This window comes from Cucumis sativus, chromosome 3, assembly GCF_000004075.3.
Source record: "Cucumis sativus cultivar 9930 chromosome 3, Cucumber_9930_V3, whole genome shotgun sequence".
In the NCBI taxonomy this organism is placed as follows: domain Eukaryota; kingdom Viridiplantae; phylum Streptophyta; class Magnoliopsida; order Cucurbitales; family Cucurbitaceae; genus Cucumis; species Cucumis sativus.
The window spans coordinates 7,753,400-7,769,909 of record NC_026657.2 but is presented as its reverse complement, the minus strand read 5'-3'; the positions used below and the strand labels follow the sequence as shown (position 1 = coordinate 7,769,909).

Sequence of the window (16,510 nt, the reverse complement as noted above, 5' to 3'; positions counted from 1 at the left end):
TGTGTAATTATTTTAAATGAGAGTTTATGAATAATTTATTTTACTATATTCGTAAATAATTCTAATTTCATTTTATAATTCCTACGTTTATTAGTAATTTCATTTTACAATTTTACTTAATTGGCTAACTCGTTTTTATATATTATGTTTGTGTGATTCGAGTGAACAAATATAAGAAAGATGAAATCTAGAATTTACAAATATTGCCCATTTCAAAATATTCATTTATTAATATTATTTTCTATAACTTCAAAAAAGTCGAGTTTGATTTTTTCTATTTTTTGTTAAATGACTATTCTAGTCACCATTTAGGGTTCAAAAAAACGCTTTAGGATATAGGCATATCTACCTTTGAAAAAATTTATCAAACTCATTTATGTCAAAAAGAAAAGTATGTAAATTTTAAGTAAAACTAATGATATTTTTAAATATAACAAAATGAATCAAAATAAAAAATTCATATCTATCTTCTATTATAAATAGTAAATCTAAAAGTGACTATTATTGATATAATTATATCTAAAATTTTGTAATATTTTGCTCATACATTTTCCACGATCATCTAAATCATAAAGCTTATTCAATATATATACACTTACACATAGGACAAGTCAATTCACATTACAAGCTAATCTTTGTACCATATACACTTTGTCATAATACATTAGGTAATTTTATTATTCTTGGATTTCACATTACCAAGTAGTTCGTTCACCTTGTACACTTTTTTGACAGTACTTTATGTAAATTTTCTTACTCTCGGTAGTGCAAGAAGTGGGAGCCCTCCATCTATGTGAAGGGTAAGCATGATCCTATAAGTTACATTCCTCGTTGGATCGGCTAACTTGAATCGAAAAAATTGAAGCAGTGCAGCAGATACTATCTTCATTTGTCGATAAGCAAAGTCCTTCCCCAAACACATTCGAGGACCCGCCTACGATGAAGAAGCTCAGTAAAGGCACGTAAAAGTATAACTACGATATATAACTAAATATGAAATCAATACTCACATGGAATGCGATGAATTTGAAAGGTGATTCAGGTCGAAAAGTTCCATTTTCAAGCCATCTCTCAGGTTTAAAATCTTCAGCATCTTCTCCCCAAAGGCAAGGCATTCTGCCCATGGAATAGGCCAAGTAGTATACTCCATCCCCTTTTCTTAGTTTATAGCCATCAGGAAGAATGTCGTCTATTTCTGCAGTCCTTCCATCCTAACAGATTTAACACAAAATCTTCTTACTATAGTTATTTTGATGGCATTTAACTATAGGTTAAAGAATAACAAATTACACCGTGTAGCTTGTGAAGGGCATGTTTGTAGTTAAAGTCGTTTTTGTATGTTCAAGATCACACTGAAACATGTCTTTAATCATTCAAAATCAATTCAATGGTTTTATTTTACACTTTAAAACGTGATTTTTCGTCCCGAACAACTTTGAAGTGATTACTTAAAACATGTTTTGAATTGATTTTAACCATTTGTCAAAATAACTTTCAAACATCCTAGATAATAATGCTTCTAAAACTAGTCTAAATCAACAACAAACAAATTCTAAAAAAGAAAAGAAACTGAAGATCCTAATCAACAGAACATGATTTGCAGATTCCACAAAACTCACAAACTACACAGTTATCTGTTGCAAATACTCATTGGGCTACAACATTTAATTTACTTCATGATTAGGCCAAATTCATGGAAAAACAAGGAAAATCTATCATTCTCCAAGAGCAGAGTTCAGTTTTAAAATGATTAAAAAAATGCTCCCAGTACAATCCTTGAAGCGATTATTTATAGCCTTGAAAAAAATAAGTCAAAAAACTAATTGAGTTTAAACGGCCTATTAAACACTAATTAATCTAAAATTTTAGAACTAAACTAACAGTAACTAACTAAATTATACTAATTATCTACACGTTAGCGAAAATCTCAGTTTTTGAGAACTTACAACAGGGACTGCAGGATAGAGCCTTAGAGTCTCTGTCAATGCTGCATGAAGATAGTGCATTTTATCGAGAGCTGAATCAGTTAAGTTTTGTATGAACAAATGTATGTCAGTTTCTTCCCCTTGAACCCCAACAATTTGGCTCACTTCTTCTGCAACTTTTTCCTGTATTAAAGGGTTCTTGCATAGCATATAGAAGAACCAAGATAGAGTTCCTGCACTTGTATCCCTGCCAGCCAACATGAAATTCAGGACTATATCTCTTAGATATTGATCATTCATTCTTGTTGGATCCTTCTCACTTTCCATCAGAAACCTCGAAAGTATGTCCTCTTTGTCAATCTTCTTCAAGTTCCAAACAAAATTCAGCAAGCTTGTTAACAAAAACATAGAGTTCGATATGCCTACACTACTAGTTACCACAACTTAGCTTTTGGACTAATCGGCTGTTTCAATTCATTTCCTCTCTACGAACATTGTACTAAGAAATTGTTCGTCAAGCATATTGCTTAGTTTAACTAGTATATTACGAGTACGATAGTCTTTTTCATTTATAATCCTAATTGCCATCAACTAATTTTACAAAATAGCTCCATGACACGTACACATTGTCGAAGTATTGTAACTAAAATTACCATAACCCATGAGCTTAAGCTTTTGAGATCAATGATGGTTTAATATGGTATAAGAGTAGAATATACTGTGTACAAGCTTCTCTAATGGCTTTCGCGCAAGTAATATAGATCTACATTTTACACTTATTGAACTTTCTACAAATTTCTGGGCCAAACATGAAAATTTTGACACAAATTTCAAAAACATACTCAGTAAAGTAGCTCAAATAACATGCCTAAATTCAATCATTAAATTGAGATAAAGAGGTACGCAATCACTTTACAAACATTAAAAAAAATAAAAAAGAATCACTGGAAATCTACGGATTGAAATATTCAAAGAATGAAATGAAGCTTACGAGATTTGGTTGATGAAGCAATTTTCTCCTAGCACTGATCAACTGGTGCACAAAAGCATCGATTATTTTGAGGTTGTTCCTAAACGAAGCTTCGGAACCGACGTTGAGAAATCTTTTCAATTTCCAGAAAGGATCAATGAAGCGCCAAAAAACCTGAGCGCTAGCATTATCGAAAGCCTCCATGAACCCGCGCCTGCCTGCAGCTTTGCTTGGTTCCTCCACGCAGTTCAAATCGACACCGAAGCCAACTTTGAAAATGGAGTCCAAAGAGCATCGCATTAGAAGATCCTAACAAAAGAAGCGGAAGACTGGCTTTAGAGTGATGGGTTTTATCATGCAATCAAAACAAAAACTGTTTTTGAAAAAAACAAATTATAAAAAAGTGACCTTTTTTTTATTAAATGTAAGAGATTGATCCATTTAAGTACTGTTTTCGTACAAATTTGGTGTTTATTTTTCCCTATTTGTTATAATTAACGTTGGGCAAGAACCGTGACATGAAATGCGTGACATGAAATGCTTGACATGAAATGATATACAGTAACGATTTGGAATGAAAATGTGATTGAAATATCAGCATACCATTTTATGGAATCGAATTTTTCATTATACAACTGTTTTTTATTCCTTCTATTTTTGTACATACTTAATTTAGTAAGAATCACCTGATGTGTATATATATATATATACTCACTCGGGTAAATTTTTTATTCAAAATTAATTTTATTATGTATTTTTTATTTTAAAAAATGGTTTAAAAATCCCACAATTATTAGAAATTTTTAAATTTTTTTAAAAATTATTTGTACAATAGTTACAAATATAACCATTAAATTCAAAATAATTAAGTATATAGTAATATTTTTAAAAATTTACAAATATAGCAAAATTTGTCAAATCTATCAATACTAGATTGCGTTGAAAATATTGATCTATCACTAATAAAATAAATCATAGTCTATCAAGGATAAAAATTCATATTTTGTTATATTTTTAACTTTTTTAAATGTTCTATATACTTAATCATTATTACTAAAATTGTCTTCAATTATAATTATCAATAACAAATTCAACAAAATTCATTGTCTTTGATTTTCCAAAATATTTTATTTTCTACCGTTCCTCTTGATTATATGCTTTGAAAATGTTGTTACCAAAATTATTTAATTAAAATTGTAAATGATAGAAATATTGGTAATTTATGTTAAAATTATTTCAAACTTTCAACTTTAAAACGGAAATAAGTTTTTTCCTTTTTTTTAAAAAAATACTTTTAAAATATATATTTAAATTTAAAAGAAAGCTTTAAAATAATCAACTCTCTCGTCTAATCGTTACTAAAATAAATAATTAAGTAAGTTGCTTCTTAAAGATTAGTCGAGATTCATATAAGTTAATTCATACATCAAATGTAAGATATAAAAAAAATACTAAATTTAAATTTAATTTAAATTTATTTCGAGTAAGTGTTCTCTTTACCTCTCCAACATGAATTTTTAATACTATTTTAATTTAAATGAGATAAATGAATTCTATGTGAAATTATTTTAAATGACAAACATTTTAAAGATATTTTCAAAATATGATGAACTATTTGGTAATATTTTGTAATATTTAGGTTAGTGGTGTGAAAATAGCGCTACGGTTTCCATGTGTATCCACGTGTGATTTGAAAAAGTGAGTATTACCTGCACATCGAAGACTCGCGCCATGGTGGAGAACTCCGAAATAATTCCGACGAGTTTTTCGGCATTTCTTCTAAAAACAGAGCAGCTAAAATCCCTAAGAATCTTCGTCGATAATTCATAGCTAGCCAATTTCCTCTGCTCCTTCCACTTTTCTCCATCCACCGCAAATATTCCCTCTCCGAACAAATCCCCACCCACTTCTTGATCCTTACTTCCTTTCATATACTTCTCGAATTTTGTCTTCAATATATGCTCGATGTTTCTCGGATTCACTGTATATATCTCGCTGTACGACGCTCCGATCAGTCGGAAGGTTCTGTGCCGCTTCGCCACCGCCGTAAGATGATCGTACAGGTTGTTGAAGTAGAAAGCCTGGCCGTAGATGGTGCCGTACACCGGTGAGTAGTCGGAGTTGGTTATGGACTTTCCGGATAGGGTTTTGAGGAGGAGAATGAAGAAGGAGAGGAATAAGAGGCAGAGAAGGATGGAGAAGAAGGTGATGATATTGAAATTGATCAGTTCCATATGGCTTGATTGTGGTTTGAATATGATGAAACTAATCGATTGTGGAGTTGGAAACGGGAAGAAATTGAGAGATTGAAGGAGAGAATCACCGAGCAGTAGATGTTAGAGAGATTTTTGACGACTAATGAAGAAGAAGAATCAGAGTCAGTCGTTAGCCGAGAAAAGAGTGAAAAGACTTTAATTTTTTTTTTCTTAAGAAGAAAAATTAAAATATTACAAATTGACATAAAAGTTATGTTTTTTAGTTGGGAAAATTTTATTGTAAATATCAATATATCTTCCAATTATTGTATTCGGAAAAAACATTTGAAATTGTTCTTCTTTTAAATGATAAGACTGTCTAAATTTCTTGATGAGAGTGAAGTTTACTCCTCCAACTTTTCATACCACACCCTCCTCATCTAATAACATCTCCCTAGTAACATACAAAACCGTTAACACTACAACATTAGTAGTATAGGTTCGATCTATGGTGACACCAAAATGTTATAAGATCACGAGTGTCCCTTAAGCTGACCCGAAAAAAAAACAATACAACATTAGTAGGTATCTTATATTTCATTGAAAATTATGTAGATTTAACTAAATTACATTAGGTCAAAAATTAAATCAACTTCTTAGCTTTCAAAGTTTAGAAAATACCCTAATCACTGGTGGAATTAGTATGAATTTAATCGAATGAGAATTCGAGCCACCTTATGTTCTTTATACAAGTATATTTGTGTAGAGGAGAGTTGGCATATATTATTTAAAAGATATCTAACCTTTTTTCCTTTTCTTCTTTTTATTTCAATAATTGGAAGAGAATTAAACTATCAATGGTTGTCTCGTTTATTAAACGAAACTTGAACAGTCATTTCATTGATTCTGTTTTCTAAATACAGATTATTCTCGTATGATTTTGGCCATCTCAAACAAGAAACCAAAAGATAGAACTATCTAGACGTTGGTATTTGAATTAAGTCTGTACAATATAATACATAGTGGCGAAGGGTTCTCCTTCTCTTCACTACAGCCGTCTCCAAAAAAAAAAACATAATTTTTGCATATCTAATTGGATCCAAAACTCTGGTTCCATTCTTCAATCTCCTTCCAACTGCTTTTGCTTAAACTGGGTCTAATGACCTTCATTGCCTCCTGGAAATCTTCATACTTTAATGACCTTATCTGGTGCATACAAAAATGTAAAATTTCAATGAAACGGTACAGGTAAACATCCAAATTCGATAAGATTGCGATACGATAATTGATGACAATTGATGTTTACCGATCCCCGATACGGCAAAATAAAAGGAAAGAAGACGACTCTCGGTTAGCTCGAAATGCACGAGTCTCCCAACAAGCTACTTTAAAACACACTACAAATTTCCTATACATCACCTTTTCTATAATCACTCAACGGAATCAGACACATGTTTGCATGAGATTGCCCTGTTACTGGTGAGAGTACGATGTGATAATAGAAGTTTAGATCCGATATGTCGCAAAATGAGGTTATATTCTATCAATCAGAAGGAGAAAGTGAGATTTTTCCTTCTCTCACCAACCAAAAGGAAACCGGGGAACTGGGAAAGGAGGGAGTGAGAATTTAAGAAATCCGGATCCGAATTAGCTATATAAAGAGGTTATCATGAATATAATATAGAAGTTTTAACTGCAAAAGGGAGAAACTATTGATAAACGGGATTTGTTCAGCAAATAATCACACGTGATGTGATATGAATTGACAAAGAAAAAGCTACTTCACTCGTATCTTTAGTGAAACAGAGAGAATTAGAGTTAACAGATTCACAACAGATTTTATGTGAGTTACCTGATCTGCTTTTACTGTGAGAATGTTTCCACCTAGCTCCCTAATTGGCATCATTGCAGCTTCCTCGCACAAGGCTTGTAGATCACTTCCAGAGTATCCTGTACATGTAAATAATAAACCATTAGCTTTTTGGCTCAAACTTCGAGTTGTTAAGATTCACTTTCCAGAAGGGTTTTGTAGCATAAGTGTTATCGGTGGGAAGAGACTTGGAGTGCGGATTCTGTTTCTAGCTTTCTTCAGGGCATTCCCATGCAAACCATATTATAGATCACTGACCTTGGAATTCCTAATTGCAAATGTTATTTATTTTTCTGCAAAATTCAATCAGATATATGCTCGGAACAAATATTCACTTTTATTTGATTTCCCCTTTTCAACACGGTCCTTCTAGTTTGAACTTCTAACTACTGTATTTATTAATTTATTGTTATCTTTGTGTGTGTGTGTGTGGAAAAGTTAACGATTACTTCTAGCTTCTGTATGTTTATACTTGTCAAAACAAACTTGATTTCTTAGCGTAACACAACTAGCTCTACTAAAGTCTTCCATATGCACAAAGACATTGGATGGACAGTGTAAGATCATCAGATGTACGGGGTTATCTAACTCATTTCTGTTCATGCCATTCTTGAAGGTGTGCTAATTTCTCAACTATTGAAGTATGGAAAGATGAAAAACAACAAGGCAAGAAAATAATATAGTACCTTCAGTCTGTTTAACTAGTCTTTCTAGATCTCTAGCTGTCAAGAAAAATGAGACATTTATGTTAGAGTAAATTAGAAAAAAGATATAATGGTTCGAGTAAATTAGAAAAAAGATATAATGGTTCGGCTGAAGTTTTCTTCGTTTTTTTCGTTTTTTTTTATATTCGTGAGTGTCCGGGTCAGCTTACGCGTACTTCGACTAATCTCATGGGACAACCCGCCTAACTCTACAACATTTGGGTGTTAAGGTAACTCGTAAAAAATTAATTTCTAGATAGATGGTCACCATTGATTGAACCAATGACCTCTTGGTTAGTTATTGAGGCTACATCTCCTTTTTTACCATTGGATCAACCCACGATGATTATAATGGTTCGGCTGAAGTGATAAACATAAAGGGCAAATGAGCACAGTCCATTTGCGTGTAATACAATAATATATTATCAGAACAGGAGATGCAATTCTAACTAGCATACTAAATTAATCGATCAGACCTCAGTAGCATTAATGACAACAAAAGGCAATAATGAAAAAAATAAAGTATGGGGCTAAAGGGTACTGTTCACCGAGGGGAGAGAGGTATAAAGTCCACAGTCACAACCATCGGCTACTGACTAATCCCGTAGGATAAACAACCTCACTTCATATGAAGTGTTGAAATTGTAGAGTATTTAATAATTTAGGGGGAGTCACTCCCATAATTTTAACTTATAAACTCAACATGTAATTTCGCAACTTCCTCCTTTAGCTCCCAGTACACTTTACATCATTTATGGAATCAAATAGCCTTTTCTTAGTCTTATATAGACATCTTTGTAAGGAAAAAAAACTGCACACCATATAGTTGGAGAAAATAAAATGTTTGCATTAAAGTTGATACATGCTTTAAGGAAATATCTAGCTGGAACTTCACTAAACCCTCATTCTTACTTGGTAAAGAATATGACTGTCCCTTGAGGTTGTGCTTGAGAAGAAGTCTTCTACCGTTTTCATCTGGCAAGGGAATGTAAATTCTCTTCACCTGTTGTGGGGGAAAGGCATTTGAATGAGAAAGCAGTTTAAATTTAACATACATAGAAAGCTTTTAGTGAAGAATCACAGAAAGGATGTTGTATCTGGCCAGTGTTGTCACACACTGCACTAACCAGATATCAATGCCCTCAGAGTGCGTGTGAGTGCGACCAAGAGAGCAATTCCATATTGACGTATTCTTGTTCGTCTTCAAAAGAGTCCTTTAGTCAACGTATATTAATGATTTTTTGTAGAACCATAAACTTTAACCTTTCCTTCCCTTCCTTTTGTGATTGGTTCAAAAAATATATAAATATTATGATCCTTTAACTTAATTCATCTGTGATCTTAAAAACCTTGATTTCACTGGCAGAGGTATACGCCATTTTGACCACTAAACTTGCCTTGGGGAAATTGATACATACTTGGAGATGGGGACTATTCACTTCAACTATTAGTATCAAGAGCTCTTGGAAAAAATAAGTGAAGTAGCACTTAAAAGAATTGACAGGTCTTGAAAAGAAGTCTTGGATAGCATTAGACTCAATCTTCTTTCCGAGATTTGTTTCTCGAGACTCAGCTTGGTTTGATTTCTTTAGGAGTCCCCATACTTGATAGAATTCCTCTTGTTGGGCTTTTGTTTTAAGCCGTTTTTTGTTCTATATGTTCCTCATTAAAAACAAAAACAAAAAATAAAAAACAGAACCATTATAAATTTTACATACCAATCTCCTAAGAACTGCATCATCCAATTCTTGGGGCTTATTAGTTGCACCTGCACAGTAAGCATAAAACCTTGTATGTCCAAAGGATAAGAAAGAAACCTAAAACAAAAACTAGCAAAAACAATTCAGCATGCTTACAGCAGCCACTAAGCTCGTATCAGAATGCAATCTAAAAGTTCGCATGGATTTCAACTAGCTAACGAGTTCATAATAAGGAAGAAAGCACATAATTTTCTTTCAGGTTGTTGCAATCTATCATTTCATTATAGGAAAAGAATTTTTTTCAGACTGCAGGCACATGTAAGTTTGTTGATATCCTATGTGGAAGTAAAAACGGCCATGAATATATAAAAGAACAAACATATAAAAACATACAAAATGTAAATTGAAAAAGAAACAGGAGGTAAAAGTATATATGGAGACAGGAATATCATGCAAGTGTTGATAGATAATATTACATCAACCGCATAGTGTTCAGTGGATCATATCTCATAATTCCAGAACTGGTAAACAATTTTATACGTTTTGAGCTTAGCCCCACAAACTTTTCATGGCATCTGGACCAAGCATGGAAATCAAAAAGTTCAAAAGTCAATCATTGCACTTCGTTTCATCTAATGTATAACAATTAGGTTATTCCTTTCCTTCCATATACACCAAACTACTGAAGAATTGGCAAAGGAGCAGAACAGACGTAGCTAGACCTAAGCTTACCAATAACGATTACAAGATCAGTAGAATTGGATGTTACGCCATCAAACTGTACAAGAAACTCAGACTTCAGCCTCCTGCTAGCTTCATGTTCACCGGCATGCCTCGACGACATAACACTATCAATCTATACGGTCAAATTAAAAAGATAATCAGAATCTCATCAATTGTTGTCTTCTTTTTTGGGGGGATGAGATAATTAAATGAATGTCATTGTCATCAATTATGTTTCACACAAAAAATAGCTTGTGAAATAAACCTTTGATTGCTTTGTAATCCAAAAACATCCTAGAGGATATGCTTAGCATTTATTGATTTCATATGCTTGAGATTGTCAATATGAAGTACCTATTTGACTACGCGGCTAAATAATGAACAACTAATACTGACTAGCATAACCAGTAAAGACCCAGTTCCAGTTTTGGGTACAAGCTTATTTTGCTATGACAATGATACTTGCACCTTTGAAAGGCACCTCACCTAGCAGTATTTTTACTGCGAGCTGTTTCCTTTCTGATAATTTATATGGATATTAGTCTTTTTACATGGCGTTGGCATTCTGTACATCAAGTCCCAGTTTCTATATTGAACAGATAAAAATAGGTTTTGACAGACCAACTAGTCTTTCCATGTCAAGGAGATTCTAATTCAGATAAAAGAAAAACTCTGAAAGGGAAAACTCTAGAAGGTTAAACAATTCTGTTAAATTTTGAAATAATTATTAACAAGAATGAAATTTATGTGAGATGTTATCAAACCATACTAAAGGTAATAACAAATATACACGGATATGAAAATATAATAGCTCAAGTTTTAAGTTCTCTAGTCGAAGCGACTCAACCAAGCAGGAAAATGTACAAAGAAAATTAAAATACAAAAACAATATACAATTAACTCATCCTTAAAATAATGGTTTGGCAAGAGAACAAGACATACTTCATCCATGAAAATTACAGAGGGCTGCCTGGACTTAGCCACCATGAAGAGAGTCCGTACAAGCTTTTCACTTTCTCCTAACTTGAAGCAAATACAATATGTTAGAATCTGCAAGGATAATAACTAGAAAAGAAATATAGGGGGAAGAACTTTTTTCCACAAAGAAAACATAATTCTTGAAATGGAATTGAGACATACCCATTTTGATGTGAAGGATGCGGCTGACAAGTTAAAAAAAGTGGCGTCTGATTCTGAAGCTACAGCTTTAGCAAGCATAGTTTTCCCATTACCAGGTGGACCGAAGAGAAGAAGACCTGAGGAAATGTGGATTTGGATCCACAATGATGATTAACGAAATTAGAGTCACAAATTTTTTTAGAAGCTTGGCTCTAAAACATTATAAACTTTAGAGAAAGGGTGAACCTGATTCATAGGGAAGTGATTGACTAGCTTAGAAGATAAAAAATTTTAGGAAGTAGTTGACTGGATGTTACAGTGACAGATTACTACTTAGAGCAGTAAACACAGAGGTGTCCCCCTAGACCTCCACACAATTAAAGGTCTGTGCATATGAGGCCTCCACAAATGTAAGTTGATACTACAAATTTAATAAAATTCAAGATCGGTTTGGTTATTGTATGGAGACTAGCTAGACACTGAAGAATCCAACTAAGAAGTGTTGGAAAATGACAAGAAATTCCAGCTATTTGACTAGGATTGCCAATTGCAACAGGCTTCTCAGACAAGTTGAGATGTTAGGAAAAACCAAGAATAGACTGAAGTTTGCGTAGACGCTGAGTATTATTTCAGCACCCCATCTGGTTTGCTGTATCTAGTGCCTTGTATTGCAACCTACGAATACTCTAATATTTTTAGTTTGAATTACCCATATACCGAGCATTCATATCAAATGTAAATGTTCTTATTGTTTCAACATAAACCACAATCTTGCAGTAATGTATACTGTCCAGGCCCCTGAATCTTGACACAGAATGCATTTTGTGTAAGATGGTATGACACTTTATTTCAATCTCAAAAGAAGTACTACTAGGAGTATATTGACCGTTTCTGAAAGAAATACCTCTAGCTGGCTTTCGAAGACCAGTAAATAAATCTCTTCTCTTTGTGGGCAAAATAACCATCTCCAGTAAAGCTTGCTTTGCCTTCTGAAGTCCAGCTACAATTGAACCAGACTATTTCAGAGTCCAATTAAAGAGTAAAAGTAGAAAATAAAATTAACAAAATGTAATGAAGTTAAAGGGAAAAAAATGTACTACCAATATCATCCCATTTTACAGAAGGACTTCGATCCACTATAGCAGTGTTTATCATTTCAACCAATTTTGGATCATATCCATCGGGAACTTCTCGAGTAGATTGTGAAGTTCCAACATTAGCTGGTTGACTTCTTGTTATTGGATTATTTGCACCACTGTGAGAAGAGCTCCTTAACACTGGCTTTTTGTTTGGCATTTTTGAAGCGTTTCCAGCTCTTTGCACATGATTCGAGGAGCTCTGAAATAAAATTTAACAAAATAAATATTTAAGTCTTATTTTGGCTGCTGAAGTTCAGATGTATTCTATTTTGCTTCTTACTTTCAAAAATGTTTTTGTTCTTTGAATTCGGATTCATTCCATTTTGATCCTTGACTTTGAAGAGTCTTTAACTTACCAATATAACTTCGAAGTATGTGTACTATCGTACAATGTTTAATGAGTGTGATTTCGAGTCACGGAGATTAGAAATGAGCATTGAACAAGTGAAAATCATAACATGGACCAAAATAGTTGTTTTATAAATGTTTAGGAACTAAAATGGTCATTATGAAAGTTTAGGGACCAAACTGGAACAAACATGAAAGCTTAAGTACCAAAATTGACATTTTGAAAGCTTAAAGACTAAAATAGAATAAACAGATAATTTAGGTTCAAAATGAGATTTAAACCTGAAACAAAAAAATACATAGAATCTGAAACCTTTATATTACTAACTGAACCATATCTCAGATATGAAAAATAAAAGAAGAAAGATACTTTTTCATAAGATAGCCAACATTGCTCTCATGCTTGGTCCTTAACTTTCAGAATAATAAACATCAAGCGTGCCAAATAATTCTAAAGCCTACTTTTCTAAGTCCAGGGAGACAACTTAGTCTTAACGCACCTAGTTTATAACATCAAGAAGGGCAATGTTTCTAATTCACGTACGATCATAGAATCTTACATTGAATATTTACACAGTTAACACTTCAGAAAGATGAAACCATACCTTGTTTGGCGATGTAACACCTGAATTTATAAGATTGCAGAACAAGAGACATTATAAGTTAGTAAATGCCCCCGATAACAAAGCTCATCATTGATGAAAATGATTTGAGTTATTACAGGACAAGAAATGAACCTGCTCGAATACTTAGAGTTGCTAATCTATCAGAAACTTGACTTTGCCACTTTGAGATTTTTTGTCTATAAGATTTCACCTTTTCTTGTTCGCTGTTGGGAAAGAAAATGATTGTAAACCATGCATAAGTGAAAGAACAGAAAATCAATGAACTTTAACTGGTACTCCGTCAGAATTATAGGTATGTCTTCTATAAGGAGTGTAAGAATATCGTATGAGGCAGATATGAATAACAAAATAATAAAAGAAAAAATAGTCTGCGAAAGAAAACAAATAATAAAAGACTACAGAATAATGACTAAATGCTATCGTGACAATTGCGCACTGTCGAGCAGTGAAAAGACTGATGTCCAGGGTAAAACAAACGACGATACCAAAGATTCCCGAGTTATTATTTCTCAGAATTTGCAAGACAAAACATTATAAATCACGCTAGAACTTCAATTATTTTCTAACTATTGCCCATTTGTTCCCAGTTATATATTTCTCGAGTTTCAGACATGGATTCCTTTCCATCCTATTAAACATCAAAATTTAGACATCTGCACTAATACAGTTTACCGTGTGGATTGATAAAATGATGAACTGGGGATCAAATATCCAACAAATTGGCAAAATTCTGAATACCTGGAACTGATAAACGAAGGCACAGCGGTTGAACTGGCCTCAGTCAGAATGCGGTTAGCATTCTGGTAGTGCAGGATCGCATCGTCGATTATGCCCCACTCCTCCGCCCTGACGGCCTTGGCGATCTCCTCCTGCGACAAATTAAAGTACCCTTTGAACTTGGAAGCATATCGCTCGTTCGAAACAGGAACTCCATTGACGCTGTCCATGATTGTTGAAGCACCCTCGTGGCTCCGGTTCTGCGGCGAATCGTGAATTGAGCTCGTTTCTGAGAAGATCGACCCAATATAGTCAACTACACCTTTGAGAAAACTCATTCCTACGCAAATAAATACAGTTAGCTAACAATCCATGAAAACGAATTAGAAGAGGCAAACAAAGACGGCAGTCCGAACCAGCTTCGGAATCTCTTCAACAACATCGTCCTCCGAGCTACTTCGACTTTGGCGAATTTGATGAGTCTTTCCTCTTTCGGAAGGTTTAGAAATACAACAACCCGAACTTGCCTATTGGAGGGAGCGGATCGCCGGAGTGTGGATGATCCAACAACTGGAAATTGGGCTCTCGATTTCCGTTCTTTTTTTTTTTTTTTTTTTTTTTGTCTCTCTCTACATACAAATTTTAGTTTAAAAATCTAAAAATATTTACAAATATAAAAGAAAATTATTTGTAAATGAGATGTGTAAATATTTTCGGTTAAAAAGTCTGTAAGAAAAAATAACTTAAAAATATCAATCCTTAAATTCAACCATTGGATCTGAGTTGGTGATGTAGATTTGCTTATAACGTTGCAAATGTTCTATTTTATTATAATGTCATACTACAAAAATGTTAAGTTGACGTGAGCTATGTATTATTTTATTATAATATCATACTACATAAATGTTCTCAAGTCGTATTAAGTTGACGTGAGCTATGTATTATTTTATTATAATATCATACAACATAAATGTTCTCAAGTCGTATTAAGTTGACGTGAGCTATGTATCATCACTAGAGACGTGTGTTCAAGTTGAGTGAAGTAAATTTAGATTTATTTCCACACTAGAGACGTATGTTTAAGTTGTGGGTGAAGTAGATTTATGATGAGACGTATGTTCAAGTTCTATGTCGGGTTTTGTTCTTTCATTTTCAACATAAATGTTGTTTATAATGTAAATTAAATAGATCAGCTATGTAATTGAAAAAATAAAATTGGAGATGCGGGGTATCGAACCCCGTACCTCTCGCATGCAAAGCGAGCGCTCTACCATGTGAGCTACATCCCCAATGATACTATAGATTATAAAATAGATATCAACTTTGTAATAATAGCCGTGAATAATAGATCTTAACAAATACCATTCTTTATAAATTAGATATGAATTTGAAATCTATTTATATAAACCCACCCACACTTCAAAACTTAAATTTGTGAGTTTTAAAGTTAATGACCGTTTGAACACTCATGTTTCTTTCTTCTTCTTCTTTATTTTTTTGAAGAATTCAACGTGTTTTATAGCCATTTACGTTTCTGGTTTCTAAAACTTAAAACGCAATTCTAAAAATTGAACAAAAATATGAGTTATGTTTCCATTTTATATATCTATATTTATTCTATGTTTGAAAATCTCTAAATTGGCTCATTGATTGAGACACATACGGAATGATATTCATCAATGAATGCTACTAATGTTCATTTAAATAAACATCGATACTACATTTATCATTTAATAATGACTTTTGTCATCTGCCAAATAGCATTTCGCAAACATTTATTATCAATTAATTTGTCCATCTAGTCACTTGCTAAAGTAGATCATGTCAAAATACACAACTTGTGTTACAATAAAAGTCTATTGCACACTTTTTCCTTTTTCTTACTTTTCTACTAGCATTTGTAAAAGCAGCCATAAACATTGTAAATTAAAGACAACTAGGCATTATCAATAATTTTGCATAGTTTAAAATTTTGAAAATGTCAAAATTCACATAGCAACCATATGTAGCATGATGCCAAATAAGTACATATTCAAACTATTCAAACTTTTTTTTTTTTTAATCTCAATTTACATTTTATTTTTTGTTTTTTAAATTGCATATGCAAACAATTTATTTTAGTATTTTATCCCTTCATTGTAGATTATATCACGCACGTCGTAGAAGATAGTATTTCTTAAATCCAAAACACATCATTCATTTATAATTGTATTTAACACGTCATGGACATTATAAATTTAAACTTAAGATAAATGGATTAATGAAAATATTTATACAAATAGCAAAATGTCACAAAAGTCTAGGTTACGTGGTTTGTAGTTAATGTCAATTTTTTTAAATGATGAATCTTAAAATCTCACTTGTATTTCAAAATGTCAACATAATTATTATAGATATTAAAATTATAACAAACAATACTCCTCACTCTTTTCAGAATTCATGATTGTTCATCTTGATACAAAAAATAAAAGATT

General features: G+C 32.8%; 2 protein-coding genes and 1 non-coding gene across 5 annotated transcripts; all 3 read right to left on the bottom strand.

The window, feature by feature from the left end:
• Nucleotides 1–516: 516 nt before the first annotated feature.
• Nucleotides 517–5,299, bottom strand: LOC101210732 (cytochrome P450 704C1). 2 transcript variants are annotated; one of them, XM_004133852.3, is made up of 5 exons: nt 4,605–5,299; nt 2,917–3,204; nt 1,947–2,288; nt 1,011–1,211; nt 517–934 (listed from the first exon to the last, which is right to left on the bottom strand). In XM_004133852.3, exons 1-5 carry the CDS (start codon nt 5,127–5,129, stop codon nt 740–742), a joined length of 1,551 nt encoding a protein of 516 aa, XP_004133900.1. In that variant the 5' UTR covers nt 5,130–5,299; the 3' UTR covers nt 517–739. The 2 variants fall into 2 exon arrangements, with proteins under 2 accessions (XP_004133900.1, XP_011650782.1); XM_011652480.2 differs by having other exon boundaries at nt 1,947–2,285.
• Nucleotides 5,300–5,936: 637 nt separating this feature from the next.
• LOC101210488 (spastin) lies at nt 5,937–14,668 on the bottom strand. 2 transcript variants are annotated; one of them, XM_031883052.1, is made up of 14 exons: nt 14,453–14,668; nt 14,058–14,325; nt 13,431–13,522; nt 13,299–13,318; nt 12,307–12,544; nt 12,111–12,206; nt 11,228–11,343; nt 11,030–11,110; nt 10,097–10,220; nt 9,383–9,432; nt 8,577–8,667; nt 7,647–7,682; nt 6,943–7,040; nt 5,937–6,296 (listed from the first exon to the last, which is right to left on the bottom strand). In XM_031883052.1, the coding sequence occupies exons 2-14, from the start codon at nt 14,264–14,266 to the stop codon at nt 6,180–6,182; spliced, it is 1,368 nt and encodes a 455-aa protein (XP_031738912.1). In that variant the 5' UTR covers nt 14,267–14,325; nt 14,453–14,668; the 3' UTR covers nt 5,937–6,179. The 2 variants fall into 2 exon arrangements, with proteins under 2 accessions (XP_031738912.1, XP_011650781.1); XM_011652479.2 differs by having other exon boundaries at nt 14,058–14,376; nt 14,453–14,667.
• Nucleotides 14,669–15,252: 584 nt separating this feature from the next.
• TRNAA-UGC lies at nt 15,253–15,325 on the bottom strand. Its single transcript has one exon. It is a non-coding gene; the product is annotated as a tRNA-Ala (tRNA).
• Between the last annotated feature and the right edge of the window lie 1,185 nt (nt 15,326–16,510).